Source organism: Strix aluco, chromosome W, assembly GCF_031877795.1.
Source record: "Strix aluco isolate bStrAlu1 chromosome W, bStrAlu1.hap1, whole genome shotgun sequence".
Lineage (NCBI taxonomy): Eukaryota > Metazoa > Chordata > Aves > Strigiformes > Strigidae > Strix > Strix aluco.
The window spans coordinates 208,953-233,585 of NC_133970.1; the positions used below are offsets into that span (position 1 = coordinate 208,953).

The 24,633-nt window shown below is 41.7% G+C and overlaps 1 protein-coding gene across 11 annotated transcripts in view; it reads right to left on the bottom strand.

The window, feature by feature from the left end:
* Positions 1-24,633, bottom strand: part of LOC141917628 (zinc finger protein 532) — a 49,417-nt gene that overhangs the window by 16,658 nt on the left and 8,126 nt on the right. For 10 of the 11 annotated variants that reach the window (XM_074810967.1, XM_074810960.1, XM_074810963.1 and 7 more), the window contains 3 exons: positions 15,321-17,680; positions 8,958-9,139; positions 5,914-6,090 (listed from right to left, as the gene is read on the bottom strand). In XM_074810967.1, the coding sequence (XP_074667068.1) occupies positions 5,914-6,090; positions 8,958-9,139; positions 15,321-17,660 (2,699 nt within the window). In that variant the 5' untranslated portion in view covers positions 17,661-17,680. The remainder of the gene's footprint in view (positions 1-5,913; positions 6,091-8,957; positions 9,140-15,320; positions 17,681-24,633) is intronic. The other variant, XM_074810969.1, reaches the window with a different exon arrangement.

The following is a 24,633-nucleotide window of genomic DNA, read 5'->3' on the forward strand; positions in this document are numbered from 1 at the left end:
GTTCATCATGTTATTACTGATCTACACTCCTTCAGAATCCTAACTTCTTGGGTAATTCCCATACGAGAGGTGTTCAAGAGATGCCAGAAACAGAAAATGCTTGATAATAATAGGTAAGAAAGAAATCCCAGGTTCCTAAAATGCAGTTTCGCCTCATGTACCTCAGATCAACATAAACCCATGGATCTCGCTCACAGTTTTAACGTGAGACAAGCCCGTGGCTGACCCCCGCCGCAGGTCAGCTGAACTGAGCACGGACAGGAACAAGGGAACGAGACCCTTCTGCAGGCCCACGCTCTGCGGGACGCGCTGCTGCAGCTGGGAGGGTGGGAAGAGCCAAAGGATTCCCCGTGCAGGGGATGATTTCCCCTGGCCGCAGCACGCAGGGCTGCCGAGCGCCTACGTACGCTCCATGTCTGGGTCCCATCTCAGCAGCGCAGCTAGAGACAACGTACAGCAGTGATTTATGTCAGCCCCCTTCACTCCACCCAAGGAAAAAACCAATTTCCTCAGAAAAGTACTTGCTGCAGTTCTGCAGCGAATCTGCTCGTAACGCGGCAAGCTGGTATAACCACACACATTCCCTAATCCTGGGGCACCAAATATCCCTTCTGTCCCTTAGAACACTCACTGCCTTACATCTCTAGCAGCAGCTCTGCCCAGAAGCCCAGGACGCATCAAGCCTGATGACTAACTAAGCAGGCAAACAAGCAGAGGCACAGGCCTAGAGCAGCCTGGTCCCTGGCAGGGTGATTCTCACCCCTCTGGGCTCTGCTCACAGACCACGGCCGCATCCAGGATCCCGCATTTTGGTGCCTGTTGCTGAGCAGCTGCCCCGATGGCTCAGTGTTAGAGATGTGAGTAAAGTCACATCATTCCAGGTTAGCAAGATGTAAACAAAGACTGGCGGAATTAAAAATAATTCTCTGATTATTTCATGATGTATACGTCTATTAGAACTGTATCTTGCAAATAAAATTAGACATGAGAAATTAGAAAACCTGCTTTATCATCTCTGGTGGAACTAGATAGCGATCTCATCTGGAATGATCTCAGGTCTGTACGATATACATTTATCATCACATGGTTACATAATGTAATCAAATAAACTATGATCTACTACATGCTTCAGATTCTTACTGTATCTAAAGTAAGGGACAGAAGGCCACAGAACCGCTGAGGCTGGAAGGGAGCTCTTGAGGTCACCTTGTCCAGCCCCTGCTCACGCAGGTTGCCCTCGCAGGCTGCCCAGACCATCTCCAGCCAGGTTCTAAACAGCTCCACAGCCTCCGGGCAGCCTGCTCCAGCGTCTGTCCGCCCTCGCAGGGAAGAAGTGACTCCTTGTGTTCAGGTGGAATTTCACATGTTTCAGTGTGTGCCCATTGCCTCTTGTCTTGTCTCTGGGCACCACTGAGCAGAGTCTGGCTGCCTCTCCTTTGTGCCTTCCCATCTGGTATTTATACACAACGACAAGGTCCCCCTGAGCTCCCTCCTCTCCAGGAGAACAGTCCCAGCTCCCTCAGCCTCTCTTCACATGAGAGACGCTCCAGTCCCCTCTTCATCTCAGGGTCCCTTTGCTGGACTTGTCCCTTCCCCAGCCCTAATGACCACGTTCCTGGGTACTGTGGCACACTCCTGTGAGCACTGACAGGAGAAACTGAATCTGCTACAAAAATCCCTGACGTCCCTCTGAATTTATCACATACAAAAATTATATTTCTCTAAAAACACTAAGAGCTGAATATATGTATTTTCTATGTAAGCTAAAAGACTTTACTCTGTTTTCACAGAAGCACAAGAACTATCTCATAGAGACCCAAACTTCAGGCAGGTCTCTGGGAAAGACTGTACTTGGTTAAATTCATACCAACATACCTAACAGTAGGAGCTGTGACTATACACCCTGCCAGGATTTCTTTTAGTCATATCAAAAGCATGATTTTCAATCCTCAACACATGCAGCTGAGCATGGTTTGTTTGATAACAGAAGTAGTCAGCATTTAACATGTAACAGCTGAAAACCCTGTCCCAAGCTTACAGGCAGTCAGGCTTAGTCAGGACGTGTTTACAACCACCTCAATTCGAGGAGACACTTGTGTAAGGGAGGCAGCTCCACTGCAGTCACGCCACCCAGTGACTGCTCCTGCCCCCGGCACACACCAGGCACGGTGCACACACCTTCACTTTTCAAAAACCCGACTAACAAATTCACGTATTGTCTTAAAATAAATACAGATTATCTCACAGGAAAATATTTTCATATCACATAAAAGATGTTTAGTGTTTTGAAAGCTTCTGCACCTGAGTACGGTATTTCTCCTTCCTGTAATTTTTTTCTCTTAAAAAATGGCACTTGTGGGATAATATACTTTGTACCAATAGTACAGTATATATCAATAATCTGTCTTGATAAACAAGAATTTCTCCAATATCCAAACAGAGATCAGCCATGAAAAAAATCTTAGTGCCGCTCCTATGAAGTTACACTGTTTACTGAAAAAAAACCCCCATATAAGCTCTGGTTTCCCATAAAAACCATGTAGCATCCTAGGTACACTCCAGGAGAGAGCTTCACAAAGCCTAAAGACAAGACAGCCATCCATTTCCCTGTATTAAAATAATCCGATTTCATCCCACTGAGAACCACTGCACACAGACTTCATTTTTCATACACCAAACAGTTTGCTGTATCTGCTCTCAAACAACCATTTGTAATGTAATTGTACATGCCACGGTTCCAGTAACTGCCAGGGGCACAGAGTGAGCCCAGTTCCTGTAACCAGTAACGGGTCCCTCAGGACCAGCCTGCCCTCAGCCCATACAGGACCCTGCCACCCCCGCGTGCTGACACGCTGGGCCCCTCCTTCAGCTGCACCTCTGCGATGCCCAGAGGGACCCCGGACGGCAGCTCGACATCATCGGCCTCCCAGGGGAGGGCTGAAACTCATGTTCAGGGGTCAAGACACCTTTTACACACTCAAGGAAAACTCCAAGGCTTCACATGTCTGAACACAGAAGGCTATCATATCCTTCTTTTCATGTGTTTTAAATTTTTACTTCAGAAGAACAAAAATGTAACTGAGCTAGCGTAGCCATCTCTATAGTGTTATGCAACTACATTACATTCCTTTTTTTTGATAATGAACTTGATAGCTTTCCCAACGTACAGCAGTCACACGCAACAGAGATGCCAGGTAAAATGATACAGATAAACCAGCAGCAGTAAATTGGTCAAATGCGAATGTATTTCCTCAAACACAACAGCACTTCTCAGCTGCACCCAGCGCTGGGCAGGCCACTCCTGGACCACTCTGTGGGGTTCTGCTCCTCACAACTGAAGACGTGGACAGACTGGAGAGGGCCCAAAGGAGGCCACGAAGGTGATCAGGGGGCTGGAGAACCTGCCCTACGGGAAAGGCTGAAGGAGTTGGGTCTCTTCTCCCTGGAGAAGGCTCGGGGAGCTCACCACAGCGCTCTGGTGCTCACAGGGCGGCTACAAAGGGGACGGAGGGTCCCTCCTCACAAGGAGCCAAGCGCTGAAGACAAGAGGCAACGGGTACAAGTTGTACCAGGAGAGGTTTCATCTTGATACAAGAAGGAAATTTTTTACAGTGAGAACAACCAGTCACTGGAACAACCTCCCCAGGGACATGGTGAGTCCCCGTCGCTGGGGGCTTTCAAGATGCTGTTGGACAGGGTGGGAGATAATCCCACCTTGGCTCCCTTTCCCACGAAAGGCTGGACCCGAAGATCTTTTGAGGTCCCGTCCAACCTGGGCGGGGCTGTGATTTTAACACAGATAAACCAGAATGTGAGTAATGTCACAAACATCTGATATCAACTTGACCAAGATATGTGAAATATCCTCAGAAACCAACTAACTTAAACAACAAAACCATTTCCAAAACCACTGCTGCTGAGTAGCAGAAATACACGTAGCTAATTCTGACAAAACCCACAGGTAATGATAGCTTGAAACAGACCTTATTAAATGGTGAAACAGCAGACAATGTGAGCATCTTGAGTGTTGGTGGCAACACCGTTCTACCTACAGATGCTTGCGAAATGGAAGCAAAGAACTCCAAACACTGCGAAGCCTGGGAAAATCCTACTAGTCGCTCTGCATGCATTTAAGACAGCATCTTGATCAAAGCTGGCAAATTTAAAGAAAACACCACTTCTTAAGAGGAGCACTGAACTATGGTTTCTATGATTTATTACAATACAACAGTACTTCACAAAATATTATTTTAGTCTTCTTATAATCAAAATAAATGAATAAAAGAATACAGTTATTAGCACATCTATATGGAAAGAAAACTAATGCAAAATACTAAATTCACGAAGCTGATCAGAAACAGTTCAGCAGATCCAAGCACAATTCAAGAAATCTGCACTTTTCATATGTGAAGTATCTTACACAAACGGTGATCTCAATCTTTTGATTAATGAAAATTATCGGAATCTGAAACAAGTTTTAGATTAAATGTTGGTATTTCAAAGCCTCTCACTGAAGATACCATCCTGAATTAAAACAAGGTATCATTTGTCACTGGGTGGAAATGTCTTAATTTGGTATCACACATAGTAAGTTTGTTGCCATTTTGCTTTAATGTAAGTTTAAACACCCTAAAGAATAAATCTCCTGTTAGTAAATTAGAAGAAACAGTGATAAACCAAATTTGCCTGAAATCTGGTTATTACATTACATGGTATTTTGTTTCTCTCATCTACCTTCTATTTTCTTGAGTCTGCAAGTTGTTAAAAAGTCCTAGTGTTCTCTGTGCACTCCAGCGAAACAACACGGAGTTAAATACTTGAGTATTTACTCTCAGTTCTGCACTGGTACCAGCAGAGGAGGAAGGCGGCACAAGAAAAAGGTCTGCAACGAGAAGGCATCAGGCACCTGCAGCTCTCACTGGCTTCAGCGGAGGCCTGGAACGTTCAGCCCCGAAGCCAAGTTCCTAATCGCACCCTGTGTTTATGCACAACTTCCCCAGCCACAGAACGGAATCAGTTCTGCATTAATCCAGAAAAAAGAGATTACGTATCGGAAAAAAGCCTATAAACAGCTCTATGATGCATCTATTTTGATTTGGAGAGGCAAGGCTGGCACGTCTCACTTAATAACACACTGGAATTGCTCTGCTTGAGACACGACCAGCTTAGGGAAGCAAAAACCTAGCTCACCACTCCCAAAACCTACGGCTTTCATGAAGAAAAATCCAGCAGACAGAAAGAGGAGCACAGATCCTGCAGGAAGAACAGTGCCCGAGGAGCAAGCAGACGCCTGACCAGAACAGGGTACCACAGGCAGCTGTAGCCCACAACAATGGCCCAAGGTCAGCCCAGAGACAACTGCCACTTGTAAAACCAGCTCTCACAAGTACACACCCTGACCCCTGCCAACGGGTGACACCCAAAGAACCAACTTCCCAAATTCACCCAGGTGACCATCTGTGAGCATGTAACAGAAAAAAAAAAAAAAGAAATTTCACATTTTCCCACCTTTTCAACCAGATGTTATGAAAATCACTGCATAAGCCCTGCTGAGTCTTTGCAGTTCTTTCTGGAATCACATTATCTTAATTCACATAAAAATGCAGATGAGCTAAGCAGATTAAAAAAGAACTAGCTGCCCGTCCCAATCACTCCTGTAATTACTGTATTACTCTCCTGTAGTGCGCAGTGTTTAAAGAACTGCTATTGCTGTGTTCATGGAAATTTAATCTTTGCCAAATCAACTGCCAGCTGAACTCATGGAAACATCGCATGAACTCCACAGGTCACCCCCAGGACGAGGAACTGCTGGTGGCACAGCACGCGACTTTTCAGGTTACAAGCAGAGGACAGAATGCAATTTCACAAGTTATTAAAACGCAGGCAAGTGCAGTAGAAGATTATTTTGCTTACTTTGGTTCGCCTATCTTGATACCCGGGTGTTGTGTATAGGCATGGGAGTGTGTGCTGGGAGCAGATTTAAATGCCATGGGACAGATAGGACACTTGTAAAAGACTTCACAGTGACAACCTTGAATATGAGACTTGAGTGCCGCCACATCAGAGTATACAACATTGCAATGCACGCAGCTGCAAAAAGAGTGGAAAAGAGTCAGTTCAGCCTAGCCCAAAGCAGTACTGAACGAAATGGAATCAACACTGATTTTCAAGCAAGTGAGAGAGATAAACACATATATACAACGGAATAAAACTACGTTATTCTGTCAGTTTAAACAACCCAGTAAGAATCATAACAGAGATTTGCGCATCAGAAAGTAAGAAAAAAGAAATTTCCCAAATTTAATTTGAAAATCTAAGAGATACGAAGTCAGAACATGTTTTTATGGCATTACAACAAAACAGATAGGAGGGTCAACAGAGGAATGTTCTACTGATTGTAAAAAGAATGCTTAAGTCCTCTGCAACTTTGTAAAGAGATTTTACAAAATGCATTTTTATCACATGCAGTGGATTGTATAAGGTATGCCACAGCAATTTAGAACCTACCACCAAAATGGAAAACCAGTAAGGAAAACGTTGTCACCATTTCCCTTGTTTAGATTTAATGAAGACATACTGGTAACGATTTTTTGTGCACGTAATCAAATCAGCACTTGGATTTAAAAAAAAAAAAAAAAAGAGTAATTTAAACTCAGAACAACTAAACCAAATCTCTACAATCAGATCAATTTATCAGATTGGAATTCTGAAAATATTTTTCAAAAACATACTTCTGCTGTGTCGAAAATTTGTGACCTTTCCGCATCTATTCTAAAATGAAATGATTAAAAAATGGAATATTAGTACATAAGAATTTCTAGACACAACAGTCCCTTTCAGTGCCATACACCTTCAGTACTAAATGCTACCAAGTCAGCCCAAGAACATACTGCAATAAGCAATCACAAAATAACCTGTCAAATGAACACATTTCTTATTGACCAGTATTTTGCAGTAAGTTTTACAATTTAAACACAGAAGGCCTCTACCTTTCCAAAATGTTAATTTCGGCTTCTTTCACGGTATTATTATTGTTGTCATATAAATGTCAAACCGTTTTTGATACTGTTTTAATGCCCTGATGATAGCAATAAAGCAGAAAATTACATTGCTTTCAAGAATCCTGTTTTCCTTTTAAAATTTATCACCTTTGAATTTTATGAGATGTCATCCTTTCTATTCTGAGCACTTAGTTTACATTCTTAATACTATTAATCAAGTTTGTATCTATCTAGTCTCTGCTTACCAAAGCATTTTCTAAAATAAATGGTCCTTGTCTTTTCTGGGTCTGGTATGATGTTCTCTGCTCATGCAGAGATCAACACTTGTTCATAGCGGTGCCAAGCAGGATCCCCTCATTATCAGATCTACTCCGACGGTGTCACCTCAAGAAAGCTGGGACACTTTTCTCGCCTGCCCATCCCATCCTGTCTGGACTCTGTTCCCCAGTGATGTGACAAACTAAATAATCCTCAGCATCCACCGTTGTATATTAAAACAGTTCTTAAGGAGCAAGCCTTCCTGTCTCAGACTGCTCTAACAGTTTTCCTGTTTCCAACTTGGAAGGATGTAGTTAAACTTAAGGTTGAAATTTTCAGCTGATTTAGTTCAGACAACTCGCCTAAACTGCTGAAATCAAACTGACCTCCCTCACAGAGGTCCTGTGGAAAGGCAAGACAGGTTATGCTGTTCCTCAAGCCAATGCACCACAGGGATAAGGAGATGCTGAGGGGCCTGAGATTAACTTTCCCAGACACTGCTTTTCTTTGCCCAGGTATTTTTGGTTGAGTCTCACCATATACAGAAATTCTGACTTAGTGTGACATGTTTATGATACATCTTGAAAAGTTTTTAGTTTAGATTCAGAGTGAAGGATTTATGAGTCTTCTGGTGTTGCTGGTGCAGGCCAGGAATCCCTGAAGATGATGCTGTGTCCAAACCCAAGCGACACAGACTAGAGGGGAGGGAAGTAGAGTGGAGGTAGCAGATGGAAGAAATGCAGGACGAGCCAGACTACTGCTTGGGAGAGAAGGATGAAAAAGAACCTAAAGAAACACAAAGAGCTGGGAATTGTGTCAGGCTGTGGATTCAAGCTGAAAACAGACTGCCAGAGCAGCTGGCTTGATGCAGTACAAATGCTTTCCTCCCTTAGTGGAAGATTTCACAGCCATCCTCATAAATGAACTCGTGGCACCTAAGGGGGAAGAAGCTGCCTATCGGTAAGAGTTTAAATCACCCTTCTCCAGTCAGACAGGCTGAAGCAGAAATGTTTTAGGAGTGCTGAGCAAAGCTCAGCTGTATGGGTTGCTCTTCTGATCTCTTGCTGTGCTGCCTGCCATCCAGTGTGAGTAAAATTCTAAGACAAAACAATTTTCAAGCCTTTCAAAACTTAACATTTCCATGAAATACCTCTGATCCCCATTTTCTCAGTGAGTTGCCATTACAGGGAAACATAAGAATAAAAGGGAAGCTGAAGAGTAACAAAGAAGAACCAAAAGACCAGGCTGTTTGAATGGGAAAGGTAATTTTCAAGTGATGTAAAGCCGAGGAATCTTGACTTCCCACAGAAAAGAGAGCAACCAGAAAGGTGCGGTACGCCTCTCAGCATCTCAACAGTAAATTCTGGCAGTAAATACTGAAAACGACTGTTCTACCAGACAGAATTCAAAAGTTTTTTTTAGACCTTATAAACTGTGAAGTCCCGAGTCTGACATTTTATGGCTGGATGAGACTAGCTAATATTTTGATTTAATAACATACAAAAGTGGATGCCCAAAACAAAGCAGAATCCTAATGTGGTATTTATTCCAAAATTTGTAGTACTAATAGCATTGTTGCCATGACAACCTTAAACCCATGAAGCTGTATTCTACAAACAATGCTTATGAAAATGGAAAATTACTTTTAAAAGCATAAATTATACATAAATTGACAACAAAAGTAATCATTATACTGACCGAAAACCAACTCTTCGGGTATAATGCAGGCAGTTCTTAGTGACATGAGTCTGGAAGTGGACAGATCTGCAGATTGCTCCACATTCAGGACACGTGTATGGAGATTTATGCTGATGAATTCTCTGGTGTGATGCAAAACTGCACTGGTTAGGAAGCAGCATCTGGCAGATATTGCATGTCTTCTAAACGATAAACCAAAATAGATGAAACAAAAGGTTTGGTTCAGCTATACAAAACGTCTTGTGTCAAACACTGTAATATATCAAATAAAAGGTTAAATGTTATGACTGTGATGTGAACCAAAACGAGCAGGCAAGTACTAACTGCAGGCCCTGCTGACAAATCTTGTAGGACAGAGCTGGCAGATACTGGCAACCAGACATACTGGTGTTCTGGGCCATTCTGACACAACAAAGCTCTTCCATGTATCACTGACCACGGGAGATGCACGTTGGTTTGTATAAATTTTACTTAGGTGCCTCACAAGATTACTTTGATAGTGCAAGGGGCCTAAGTACAGCTCGAGAATCAAACCTTATGGCTTTAATTCAGTGCACCACATAAAGTAGAAAAACCCAAACCCACCAAACACACTATCCTCACTTTCTTTGATCCTTGCTCCTGATAAATTCCTATGGTAATATCCATAATATCAATAAAATGGAGTATTATCAGGCAGAAAGGGCACGGATAATTTCAATATATTTCTGAGGCTAGAACAGAACACCTGCATTGTATCAACATATTGTGCACCTGAGTAAAAACTAGGGATATGTAAAATATTTACAGAGCTTTTCTTTGCAGGGCAATCTTTCCACATGCAGGGGTAACTTACTAAACTATATGCCAAATCAGAAACACTGACATTCTTTGGGTGCTTTGTGCCATTTTTGAGATGACACAACCCAGCTGTAAACAGGCTTCACTTTTGCTCACAGTTGCTTTCCATCACTGGAGGGCACAAAGAGCCAAACCTGCAAAAGCAGTTACAGTCATACATCTCTAAAAACCTCCGAGCAGACAGCTCCTGTACGGAGCTGTGCGTGTTCAACTTTCATCATGGGAGCTGCTTCACCCACTTCAACAGAAACACTCATGGGCGCAAAGTCAAGCACAAATACAAGTCTTTGCAGAACAGGACTTTAACTCAACTTCTTAAGACTTTGCTTTGTAAGGCTTTTCAAATTATTATTTCTTATTACTTGGGACTTACGAATCTCACCAGTGACTTATGAAGATTTAAAAACAAAACCAAGACTCCTTCATGACACGGGTATTTTTTTAACATGAGATTTGCATATTTTTAAAAACGTTATCCCTTGCAAATGTAGTACGTGTACATTTTGCAAGAATATAGAACAAAACAAGATCTCCAGAGCTGCACTACAAATTATTTACTAACCTATAAGAAATAATGAAATAAATAATTAATAAATAATCCCTTTCCTCACGGTACAGTTTCTTAGTAAAAAACAAGCGCTTCACAAAAAGTCTCTCCTTTTTCCAATTTAGGTGACTCTCCTTTTAAAAAACAGTAAGATCCAGATCACGTAATAGCAGAATCAAAGCTACCATTGTAGAAGAAATAGTACAGTGTTACAAATAACCTTCACAGGAGTCTGACTTACTAGTATTAGCAACTATGCCAGTAAAAAAATAACCTGTTCCCATTTAATCAACAGGAGACAGACACTAACTCCAATGATGGAAGGAAAAAGCCTTCACAGTCACAGCAAAAAAGGATTTTTTTTTCTAATAGAACACTGTTTAATAGCAAGGTCTAAAGCAACTTCTTAATTGCCTTAGCATTTTTACAGTAGTACTGATATTCTAAGAACAAGTATATTTTTGTAGTTTTACATTCCATTTTCATTCTTTTTCCAAACCAGCTTAATCTAAATGCCTTTTTTGAGGGTGCATGCAAATACTCTGTTTCTTTTTTTCAAAACAGTAATTTTAGGTAGAAATGTTAACATGAAACATCTCGTGGTCACACACACAGAAGCAAGAGGTGTATTTTCATACAGTTCACTTTTAATGTTTACTCTGTGAACAAGGTGGCCTGATATGTTTGAACACAGTCTCCATCCAAACACAGTTCCCAAATGTCCTGACGACATCAAGATGGCAAAATGCAAAACATTAAAATAGAGGAAGTTAAGCAAAGAAAACCTACTGTTACTCAAATTCAGGTTCAGTATTAGCACTACTGCCAGCCTAAAATATCAGTAGATAGCACAGACACATTAGCTACCCTCGTGGAAGGCTTTCCTGGGGTTAACTGTCTGCAGGGATTCTGAACTACCACCCTGACTGCAGCCTTTGTGACACAGCAAGACTGAAACTGTGTTCAGACACATACAAATATTCACTTTGAAATGCCAAATATTTGTCCTCAATTGACCACACAGCTATGGCTGGGCCTCCAAACTGCACAGAACTGGTTTGGGATGTTAACTTTGTCTTCAGCTCAGGCTTAAAGGCAAAATCCTGACTAACCGTAACTCTACTTAAAATGTGCTTGCTACATTTACTTGGCTTCAGTACCATCCCTAAAATCTATCTTTTGCCTCTTATGTATTAATGAGCAGCCATATAAAACTGGAGATTCTGGAGTATTGTTTGATTACATAAGAAAACAGCAACAGAACTTCCTACTCCAGTAACAGAAACACAGGGAGTTCTCACAGTCCTTCCGAAGCCTTTCATCTGCAGCCCTACAAAGGCAAACCGGGGTGCCGTGCCACGAAGAGCTCTCCAACATTCCAACCCCAGGTAAGCACATCTCCCCCAGTTTGCAACAAGCAGCCTGCAAGATTCATCTGTAATGCCAGGCTGACTCAAAATGCTAATAATGCTGTCTGTTAAGACCACTGGTTTGCTGTTTTGATGAGTACAGTAAAATGTTTAATTGTAACTGATTACAGTAGAACAAGAAGAATCTACTGTGAAATTCTGAAATTCAGCGTGTTTGCTTACCATTTTATTTTGGGCTTAAGGTGGTATTAACTTCCAGTTCTCTCATTCCAACCCATACCAAAATAAAACACAGTTTGTGAAAATCATCACCTGCCTGCATTTAAAGTCAAAGTTTCAGAAAAAAAAGGGTTAGAAGAAAAAATGGTGGAGGTGGAAAATAAAGATACACAAGAACTATGAGTATGAAGGGAAATGAGCTATGTAGTTTCCATGGGAGCTATACACTTACATCTGTAAATAAGACAAATATTAACATTAATAAGCACAGGTTTGCTACTTCCCCCCCACACCCCCCCAGTAAGTAGATGAAGGTTTCATTCAGCCAGGAAACTTGTCAGTGAGTGGTCCCTTTCCCTTTAACAGGAATATTAATGAAAGTAAAATATTACAGAAAGGTTAACAACTTTATAGGGAACATCTTTAATTGCTAGGGCTCTTTTTCTGTTCTTTATTTTAAAAGAAACATTCTAACTTCATAACAGGAGTTTAAGAAGAACAAGAAGTAACAGCTAGTTACTGCTTAGACTCATTGAGAACACAGAACAGTACACAATTTCCATTTCAAGAGCAATTAGGTGGGCACTAGAAAGAATAGTAAGCTGCAAATAATAACTTTTTTCCTACTATTTGTTTGCAAAAAACAAATGTTTATTTTTATTCTTGCTTCCTTCCTTCCAAAGTTAAAGTATCAATTTCATCTAACTTTCCTGTCTTCTTCCTCCCATAAAAATAGGTTTTACAACAAAAAGCCAGTGCTGACCACTAAAAAGGAAAACAGAAGTCAGAGAATTTCTCATCCAAGCTTTTCAAGGGGTAACATATAATGAAAAAGTACCAAAATGTTTATTAATAAATGCCTATACAGAGTCTTTCTTCAGAAAACACTACCCTTGCAACAATGCTTGGGACAAAAAAAAACGGACAAAAAGATAACTTATCAAGAAAACAGGATGTATTGCTCTCACTAAAGCAACTATTCAGTTAAACAGTTTCTATGCCGGGCATTTCAGAAAAGCTGCAACACTGCAGTATGCAATAAAATGCAATGTGAAAAAAAACCAGCACAGAATTGAAAACTGCTGCTCGATATTTGAAAAGGACTAAGAAAAATATTTAATTAATTTTTAAGAGGATATTTCAACAAAGATTTAAAAGTATGCTTATTAAGACTGTTTTTTAAAAATGAACATGAAAATAGCTTCTTCTCCTCCAGTGCTTTGCAGCAAAAAGATTTTGTTTTTTGGTTTTGTTTTTTTTTTTTTTTTAAACCCTGGAAATCCATGGCCTAATAAAGCAGGTATTAAGGCCTTGTTCATACATCAGCTCTTAAGAGAGCAAGTTTCCACCAAGAGACACGAACACACTGACTGGCAGCGGGCAAGGCCGGCTGCTTCCTGCACTTTCCTCATCAGCTCTCCTCCCTGAGGAGCAGCAGCTGCGTACCCACACTGATCTTTCCACCTAACTGCAGTTATATATTGACATTCTAGGAGTATCTCTGTTGCTTCCCCATAGTAAATCACCAGCATAGCCAGTATCTAATGGGACATGCAGGGAGAACAAACTCGGCAGCAACAGGGCAGAAGTGCCAGACAGAGGTGGCAGGAAAGGGCAAAAGGAGTTTCCACAAATCTGTTCAGTTTATCCGTCCATACAAAAAAAGGCCCCCACAGAAAGCGAGCACATCACTTTGTCTTTGTTCTTCTCCACTTGTCTCATTTTATCCTTACCTCATCCTCCCAACCTATTCTCAGTACATCTGTCTGTCTCTCATCCACTTGCTTTATCTTGGTGCCTTCTTAATTGCTTGATTTTATATACCAAGAACAACAGGGTTTTCACAAGGACTACTCGATCTTAGCATACCAAATGATACCTAATGGACCTATTACGGAAAAAAAGATAAATCTAACACCAATAAGCACCGGCAAAGCAGTTAGCTAAAAACAATTACCAAGTATTAAGTAACGAGCTGGTGCAGAATACACTCATGGTCAGCCATTAGATACCATTCAAAACTGCAGCAAGATCTAAGGATGAAATACGTTCTGCTAACTTCTGACAAAAAGCTTAAACTCACTTCAGGTAGACACGTCTGTAGTATCTTCTTGCAAACAAATTCACTCACATGGTATTTCACTGAATCCAGGCAATTTCAGCCTAGGTCTGCTAGCCAGTTAGCGAAGTAGGATCTGAGGCAGAGCCACGTGATCCACATCGTCAGGATGATCTCCACATTCAAATCTCTCCACATTACTATCTGTAGTGGTGGGCGCGGAGCAGCTGCTTCACGGCCACAGAAAAAGGTCTTAAGTTTCGCAGATTCTGACACGAACCTGTCTGCCCTTCTGTGACTAGTGGGCTTTTTCCTAACTGCAGGACTTAAAAACCTTTATCCTGTACACTGCTGTGCGACTCCCAGGAATATTCCTGGGGCATTCCTGTCTTGATCAGTCTGAGTGTGTTTGCAGGTTTTCAGCTTCCCACATAGCAAGAAGCTGGAACACCAAGCTCAACTGAATGCTTTGAAACACACCAGAATCCCTTTTAATTGGCACGCCCCAACAGAAATCTAACTGTATCATTTAATTAACTATCTTAACTCTTATAAGATTATAAAATACATCGCACACTGATTAATGTTAACTTTTATTGAATGACGTGTTTCTTTCAGATTAGGCCACATACATTAGTGAAGAATTTCAAAATGGTTTGTAAGTTTAACTCATTAGCAACCCTAAGAGGAAAGGAAAACCAACACAAATAAACAAATGGTCACACAGAAATGCATGCTAGTGAGCACCACTTTGCACTTGTTAAAGAGACCTGAAGAGAACAGCATGCATCTCCTTCCAGCAGGATCAGTGTGCCATTTATTCACTGCCTAGAGTCCCTGCAGGTAAGAGGAACGCCTAGCTTACTTATGGTGCTGTATGAAATTAATAAAAACTGAAGACAAACCAAGAATGAATCACTTAAAACCACCATTCAGATTGAATAGGCGGGCTGTTAATGAGGGTGCCAATTAAGTGGATTCCATAGGCTATTCAAATTCCAAAGCACAGAGAGAATCATTAAAAATTCTTAGTAAAGACCGTTATTAATTTCAGTATTATAATGTTCAGCTGTAAAAAAAGCTAACGCTAAATTTTAGCAAAAATAGCGTAAATTTCAGACTTCTGGGCTAAAAAATTCTAAGAAAACCCTTATTTTAAAAATGTTGACATTCACTATGTAAGTGCTTGCAAGGTTTTTTTGCTGTTTTTGTTTATGCTTTTAATCACGGAGGTTGAGGTAATTAACAGCTAAATGAAAGTAAACGCATATCCAAAGTCTCCTAGGCTTATAGGTGAAACATTGGAATTTAAACATATGATACTCTACTTGTCCACTTGTGTCTGCAGCCTGCTGGAAATGAGTTGCAAGAGATGTCTCATCTTGGAAAACTTCATTACACTCCAGACACTTTAGACTATGCCTACAGAGTTTCGACGGGTCTTCGTCCAGCGGCATAGCTGGGATGACAGGCGTGCTTGCCGGGGCCGATATTACTGTCCCAGTTAGGCCAGACTGGATCTTCGTCACAGCATGCGTGCCAGCTCCCGCGGGGCTCTGAAGCACCGGCGCAGCAGTATTGCTTGAAGGAGATGCTATCATTTGATCTGCTGGGACTGGTTTTAAAATCAGGTGTGAACACTGCATTACAACTCCCTTCTCCTTGTGTCCACGAGCGTGGGAAAGAAGGCTGCATTTATTGTAGAAAACTAAATTCTTTGTGCAATGATTACACGTCACTTCAATTCGCACGCTTCTCCTGTCATAATGCTGGGTCAGGCTCTTCTCGAGAGCAAACGAGTCGCCACACTCCAGACACTTGTAACCTCGTGTTGGCAACGTTATTCCGGCATTGGCAGGGGGACTAAGGTTTGGGATGTAAACTGGTACGGGATTGACGCTGCTCAGCACCTTATTGAATGCTTCCACTACAGAACTTTGTAGAGATGACACCACCTGGACTCGAGACACTTTTTTCGAAGGCTGTGAGGCTGCTGCAGAAATTATTGCCTGCTTTATTTGTTGCTGAGGTTTCGTTAGCACTTGGCGGAGTTCAGAGGTGGTTTGAGCACCTTGAGGCAGAAGATTAAGGTTGGCAAGATGGACTGTCTTTGGCACGAGTTTAGCACTGGCAAGGCTCGATGCTGGCACCACAACAGTCTGCTGTTGTATGGCGTTGGCAGCTTTGATGATGGCGCTGCTGGCACTCTGCACCGAAGCAGCAGATATTACAGTGGCTTTCACTGTAGTATTGTTAGCGAGCTTCAAATTAATAACCTGTGAACCTGCTGTTTTAACCGCTGAAACAGGGAGAAAGGCAGTAGCCACGGGTTTGATAGTGACCTGCTTTGGCGCAAGTTCTGCAGATCCAACTGCGTTGGTGACAACGGTGGACTGGAGAGGAGCTCTGGGAGGAGAGGAAAGGACAGCCGCAGAAGTTGGTGAGGACAGGAGAGATGTCATGGAAGTCACCATGGAAGCAGTCTGCTCCGGCTTCTTACCAGAGTCCAAGTCGACTTCTGGCAACACTCTAGTAACAGTTCTCTTGATCTCTCCGGAAGAAGTCTTGATGGTTTTTATGCGAACTTTAGGAATTGCTGGTGTCGACCCTGCAGGAGAAGACGGAGACCCTTTGCTACTGTTTTCGCTCGATACACTTCTGGGACTATCAGGTGGTTTGATAGATGGTTTTTTAGCACCATCAATGAGACTCTGAGATTCAGGTGATTTTTCTACAGCCCGGGGACTTTCACTCATGTCTTTTGGTAATGGAGAAGATTCTGCTGAATTAGACTGTAGATCTTTACTGGTATCCGTAGCTGCCTTCTTAGCACTCAGTGCTGCAATTGCCGCAATGCATGAAGAAAGCTTTGCTGATGACTTTGCTTTGGACTGTGTAATGCTGGCAAGATTTGTTTCGCTTTTTTCAGTACTCAGTTTTCCATCAAGTACCCTGTTTTCAAGAAGCTTCTCAGAATTGTCTTTTAGCAATTTGTCCTCTGTTTTTCGAGCTTTAAAAGGCTCATAGACACTTAAATTCATGGAGTTTGTCTCTGTCTCTCGTTTAGCAACTTTATTTTTATCTATACTACTTGAAACTGGGATTCCAGATTTAATTAAGTTCTCCCCTCCAAGTGCCTTTAGTTTGTCATATTCCTGCTGAGATACAGATCCTGCCAAGACATTTGCTCTGAAATTTGCACGTATCTCCTCTTTATCCGGCGGGTCATCTACCTCAATTTTCTCATCGTCATCAAATTCTTCAGCACTTGATATTGGGCTAAACTGGTTGAAAGCTGAATCCTTCAGTGTAGTCTCAGAAGCTGACCCATCATCTTTAAGTGACTTCCCTTCATCTTTACTGTAGCTATCCAGAGCTGATGACGTTAGAAAGCCATTATGCAAGCCATTGCCTGTGGAATGGTGGCCATCCTTGTCTACTCCTTCAGAAGAATCAATAGTACGCACGTTTTTCACAATGACACTCACACCAACATCAGATGATGACGGGGCGTGAGAGTCTTCATCTGCGTGAGCATTTTGTTTGATGTGGCTTTCATGGTCATCATGTCCAGATTCAATAGCTGCTTTTGGATCAACCATGTCTGGTATGTCAAAGGCTGCAAGAAGGTCATCAAAATCTGGGGTCTTCATATCCCCCATGGTCATCTATTTGATTGCAAGCAAATCTGTAAAATAAACAGAAAGTCATCCTCTCAGAATTTTAAGCTCCAACAGCACAGTCTTACACAACATAAGCGTATGTTCATATATGCCATGCAGAAAGGTGTTCCTTCACTTCTGAAGTAATACTTGCAGATACTATACATTACAGAACAGTGTTCCAGTGCAAGTGTGCAGTCAAACCATGACACCAAGAGCTACAGAAATCAACTTCACAGACTGTAACCTAGAGATTTCATTCTACACACAAATTTCTCTTCAGTGACTTTCTTCCTGCCCCCTCTCCTACACTCCCTCCTACCCTCTCCCACATACACTGTGATTACAGCAAGATACTTCAGACTTCCATAAAAACAACATGAGGCACTTGCAATTCCTCCTAACTCTAGATTTTCCTTGATGTTTGCATTATGAACCCAAGGAGCCTTCTCGAAGATGGTAACAAATGTGTTTCTACCAACAGTTTGAGACTGTTGCACTGTTTTCTATAAATTAAACTGCTTTATAAGAATTACGGGGTAAGTGTCCCAATGTTCACAATGCTGTCTTTCAGCAACTCTAAAGAAGGATCTGCTGTATCTACACTAATCCTGACAGGTGTCTCACCTACTTTAAAGACCTTCCTTAACAGAGATTCTACAGCCTCCAATGTAATTTATTCTAGTCATTCACAGTTTTCACTCTTACACACTTCCTACTGCATAATCTGAATCTTTCTTGATGCAATCTGAATGAACTGCATGTGGTTCTGTTCACCTCTCCTCTCTGCAACAGCACTTTACTCTGAGACCATCGTCTCCCTTCAAACTTACCCTTTCTAGGCTAACCAACACCAGATCTTTAGGATTTTCTTTCGACTAACAGATAACATTTTCCAGATACTGCTCTTTTTGTTTGCCATTGGCCTCTGCTGTTGGGTTTTCTTCTTCCAACTCCCCAACATAACAGGTAACTCAAAACTGAAACTTTACAAACGCCATGGAAAAAGAAAAACTAACTTTGGGTGTGCTTTTACATTTAAATCCCACTGTGACATTTGCCTTTTTCCACAAAGGTTTCAATAATATGCAGAGGTGTGCAGGGGAATCACTTGTAGAGATCTACAAAAATCAGTTAAAGAAAGCACAGACAGACATTTTTTCATTCTCTTTCATTACCACGCACAGGTATGATTTGTGTTGTTGTGACAGAGCTGTTTTTAACGTAATTATCAGGCCCAAGTGAGTATTCAGCGTTAAAAGGTGTTACTGTCAGAAAGCACCCATTTAGGAAGCATCCTGTCTGCCCTTCTGCTTTATATCAGCACTTAAAGGACTGGAAAACATTCTCATTTTATCACTCAACGTTCTGTCTCCAGTCTCAGCTAACACCGGCCACCAGAGCAACACAGTGTGACTGACCACACCAGTGCTCTCCGAGCTCCTGTTAGCTCAGGCGAGCAAGAAGCTGCACACCCCACGGCAGAAGGTCTGCTGGAAGCCACCTGCCAATGGAGACGCATCCAACAACTTCAGGAGCTCACTTCCTCCTCCTCTTAGCTCATTATCTTGAGCTCTGGAGGGAAACTACTTTCTGACTGTTGAATTCAGCTGTAATAATGCTAAGAAAAACTAATCAAAATGCATACATGTCTAAATACATATTTTTTATGCATATCATTATCAACACACGAAGCACTAACCGTTCCTCAGAAAGATGCAGTTTATTAAAATGGCATAATCCCTTTGCTTGACAAAAATCTGCAAGACTTATGTATTCACGAACACTGGCTACCTGAAGTTATTATGGACTCTAAGAAAGGCAACTGAGGAAAATTTCCATTATCAAGGATAATGGAATACACACAGACATTTCATGTATTTTCAAACAAATATATAACAGTTTTGAAAATTGTTTACATGGTCCACTTCATGGTTTTGTGGCTTTGTCTAACTTATTAACTCCTTTTCATTGCACCAAGTCCTTCTGCAGAGCTGAACCCAGCATGTCATTCTCTATAAAATAGGAATATACCATTGCAACTGATGAATTTGCTCTCTTAATTAATTCCTTTACTTAATGGAGACTATATAATAGCCTATCATGGTAAATGCTCATCATCAAGACTTCACTAGTTTTGTAAAGCATATGGTTATAATCTCTACTTATCAGACATAAGATTGTTTCATAATGCTGGTAATACTGGTTTTACTTCATTATAAGATTTTAAAATCCCTTTATTCAAAAGCAAGTTTTTATTCAAAACCAAGAAAGACTAGACAAGTCACCAGTACAGCTCAACTCTCCTTCCTGTACCTAAGGAAGATGATTGCCACACTTACGCAGTGCTGCAGACCTGGACCTCAGTCTACCCTCTGCCTGAGGGATTTCAAGATCCTGTGAAGGGGCCACAATGGCAAAGGCAGTTATCTAATAAACGCAACAATACATACACACATAATACCAAAATTACAAAGAAAGTTTCTGTAAGATTTAAATGGAAAAGATTCCAGAGACCAAAGCGTATTGAATCCATGTAAAACCACACAAATAAAGCCTTAATTGACATGTTTTTTCACGAATCAAGATACTAATTATTTGTACTCTGATTGTACATGTCCATAGGTGTCTTTTTACAGTTGTTACATGCACTCAATAAGAACTAGAAAGTCTTCCTAGTATAAAACTTCCTCTAATTACATACACTGGATTTTAATTAACGTTTAGCAATAGTGTCATGGTTTAACACCAGCCAGCAACTAAGCACCAACAGCCGCTCGCTAATTCCCCGCCTTGGTGGGATGGGGGACGAAATCGGAAGAGTAGAAGTGAACAACCTCACGGGTCGAGATAAAGACAGTTTAACAGGTAAAGCAACAGCAGATCCAAACAAGGAATTCATTCCCCCCTTCCCACGGCAGGCAGGTGCTCAGCCACCTCTGGGACAGCCGGGCTCCGTCACGTGTAGGGTGACTCGGGAAGACAAACGCCATCACTCCGGGCATCCCCCAGCTCTCTATGCTGAGCACGATGCCAGATGCCATACAGTCTGGGACATCCCCTGGGTTGGTCGGGGTCAGCTGTCCCGGCCATGTCCCCCCCCAGCTCCTTGTGCACCCCCAGCCCTCCGCTGGTGGGGTGGGTGAGGAGCAGAAAAGGCCCTGACACTGTGCAAGCACTGCTCAGCAGTGACAAAAACATCTCTGTATTACCAACACCGTTTTCAGCAGAAATCCAAAACACAGCCCCATACTAGCTCCTATGAAGAAAATTCACTCTATCCCAGCCAAAACCAGCACAAACAGCAAGGAATTAAGTAAAGACCCACTTACTCAGTATTTCATCCAAGTATGTTTAAGAGCAAAACTGCATAGCAGAGGAGATACATTTGTCATTCCTGACAAACTCAGTTCGGCTAACTCCAAAATGGGAAAACATCTCAACAGAATTCAGAGGTCTGGAGAGCTGCGACCATAAATTTACCCACTGACAGCACACTGTGTGAAGTTGCAACTGTCTTTCAAACGCATGCAGAAGGAACAACTCCCATGCCCTACCAGAGCACGAGAACCAAACGGTTTCTTCTTACATGGGGGACCCAGAATTGCTGCTGCCCTTACGAAGAATCTCCCCCACTCTTCAAACCATTAAAGCAATCTAAGTTAAACAAAAAGGGACAGAAGATGACATGACCAGTCTTGATAAACAAGCAAGCTGGAACCTGGACATCTTATTCATCTCTTCCCCACTATCCTACTACATCTTTTTAAGATTCCATATATAAACTATGTTTCTGCCACAACTGCCAGGGCTCTGAAGCCACAGTCTTCCCTTTTTTTCCTCCAAAAACCTTTCAGTAACTCCTTCCCTTTATCCAAGATCAAAATCAACTAACACCCTGGCTGCCAGACAAGCTGTTAGTATATTCCTTCTCTGGGCCAACATGATGCCTGCAAATACTTCAGGAAATGAGGCAAGTTCCTGGTTCCCTAGGAAATCGCCATTTTCCAGGAACTAGAATTTCTTTAATAACTGCTTTTAAACTGCTGAGAGCAAAGCTCAGTGTCTCCAAAGAGAGACACAAAGGTGTGAAAGCCCAGCATCAGAGGGCTGCCATTAAGATGATCTTCAGAACTGAACTGTGTCCACAAGGTATGTAATCAAGGATACATTCCTCAGACAGAACAAACAAAATCATATTTAAAGAAACAACCTGCAAGACCCTCACCTCCTCAAACATCTTTGTCCAAAGTAGAATTTTTTAAAAATTTTAGTTTCTAAATAGCAGAAACAAAATTCACCTCAAAACAGAGAAATGCTAACTTGAAGTATACATTATGAACAATGGATAGATAAATTAAACACCCCTAATTACGTGGATACTCGTATAAAGAGTCAGTTCCTAGATTTACTGACTCTGTCCAAAGTACTACTTCATTTCCAGCTGACAGTCTCCCTTTGTAACACTGCTTTTCCTTCCCATGGTCTAGTTCCATTTCCTGTCTCTCCACCTGGCTGTCCACTGACCCATACCAGGAGAACGCCAGGAAAAGCCTATCACTTCTGTTGTAAGATGGGCAACCTTTAGGGTGATTGAACTGCTTGAGAAAAATTATTAAAGAAAATTAGTTTCTTTAAAAATTCTAGTGTTACTTTGCTTACCTGTTATTCAGTGATAAAAGTAAGTAAAAAGGAAAGAATTCTGGATATGGCCAATGGGAATTACACAGCCAGAGAGCCACAGAGCAGTGAGGTGCAATGCTTCTGGGTTCTGCCTTTTTGATGGTGGGCGACAGGGCTTCTGGGAAGATACCATGGGTTTTAGAAACTGAAGACAGCAGGCTCTGAATATGCTTACTTCACCATTTCCATTAATCTCCTCGGTGACAACATCCACCCTTATTTGTACATCAGTATCTTGCTGAAATGCAAGGTGTGAATTAAGCTCTGGAGGATAAACCCAGACTGTCCGTGTTCATGCTTTGTTCAAAGCATGTGTGCATGACTTCCTACATTCTTCTTCCTTTGGAAACGCATCTCCTGAAGTAAGTGCTTTCTATGAACAGCGTGAAGAAAACAGCACAGGTTTTAGCCAAAGGAAGATACCCCTTGACCGTTCCACTGTCTCACTTTTCCCAGTTAGCCTTTTCACTCCAGTTCATCTGGTAACACATTACAGTGAAGCACTCGCTTGGGTAATTATGTCAAAACAAGAACGAGTCCGTGACAACTCTCTACTGACAGTGGAAGAAACAAGCAGGACAAGAATTTGATGCTACACCCAGGAGAAACAGTTAAATTCTTGTAAAAGTTTTTGGGCCTTCAAATCCTGGCTGTTAAGATGGAAAGCCCAAGGATGTATTCAAAGATTTTAAAAGGCTGATCCCCAGAAAAAGGGGGAAACATCTGCAAGATGCAGTGCGTCCCGGAGCTTCTGCCCTGTTATCAGGGACTCCCGAGACCACCCTGAAGTACTGCTTTCTCACAGCAACTACTCGTGTTGATGTGAGGAAGGCTCAGGTACGCAGTGACAGAAATATCAACCGAAGAAATACCAGGGCTTAGAAGGAAATAGCTGCTTCTGATGGATTAATAAAGGCAGTTTTGTTTTATTACATGGAATTTTTGTCACTCCTCCTCAAGCACTGTATCCACACCCATGCCAGGTGGAGGGACTCTAGCCCTGTGAGGAAAACCAAACCAAACTACCCTTTCACGTACTCTGCCAAGACAGGGGTGGAGCAGAGAAACACACAGCAGAAAACATTTTTTCTCGCTTTCTAAACATTATTTATCTTGTAGCTTGGGCTCTAGGACAGCTGCAGATGGGGCACAGTATTCTCTAAAAGAAAGGCCAAGCTGCCTATAAACTGCTGGTGAAATTAAAAGGTACTTTTTGGTGTAAAGCCAAGCAACTGTAAACACTCAAACCAGACTCATTTCGGGGAAGTTCAACAGCCTAATAAAGACAAAACAGAATCACCTGACAGCTCCCAGACAGGTCATATCTCCAAACTGCTCAAAACTCTGATTTTTGTCTGCCAGGTACAAGAACAACTTCAAGCTTTCCAGGCCTAGCAATGACAAATAATCCTCCTCCCTTTCCAATACTTTTCCAGTTCACATTCTCTACACATGAAAGCTTCTAACTATCCTTTCTGGACCACAAGCACCATCTTAAATGATCAATTTTTATTCTTTTATTTCATCATTAACCTTTAAAGAACTGACCAACTTTTCCTCCTTGATACTCACCCTCCTGCTCATCCAAATCTTCACTGCTCAACCAAAAGTCTAGTGACTCTGTGCAAACTGCTGTAATGGTCTGTACTAGCCCCCTCTTTTCTACCGTATTAAATTCCTACCCTTTGCCTTCAAATCCCACATAACTGTCTACACTTACAATATGTAACTCCATGTTTTTGTTCAAACAACTACTCAGTTCAAGCTTCCCTCAGCAGCAAGTCTGTTCATTATTTAAGGAAACAGGAAAAAACGCGACTTTATTTTTCATCTACTTAAGGAATTCAAGTTCTTGTGACTACATTCCTTTACCTTCCCTAAACTCTTCCTACAGCTTTTACCTCCACTCGCACTACGTACAGTTGTGGACTGTTCACTCTTTAGGGCAGAGACCTTTTCTTTTGTATGTTCTTCAAAGACAATCAGCACTCTTTTCAGTACTGTGAAAACAAGAAGGTTGAGTCACCACTTTTCAGTGTCTAGCACGTGCTAATGTCTTGATCCTGGAAGAATACTTCTGGTATAACCATATATAACAATTATTCTGTTATAGTTAGACTGGTATAAATTACCAGTTAGACACACTATTCCAGAACAAAATTCTGATAATCTGGTGTAATTACTCCACTTCAAACACGAGTAATGATGCCTAAATAACACCATGCTCATTCTGGAACAAAATGCCTGAACAGGGAGTAGTACAAGCCTAACCAGCATAAAAGATTTTTTTTTTTTT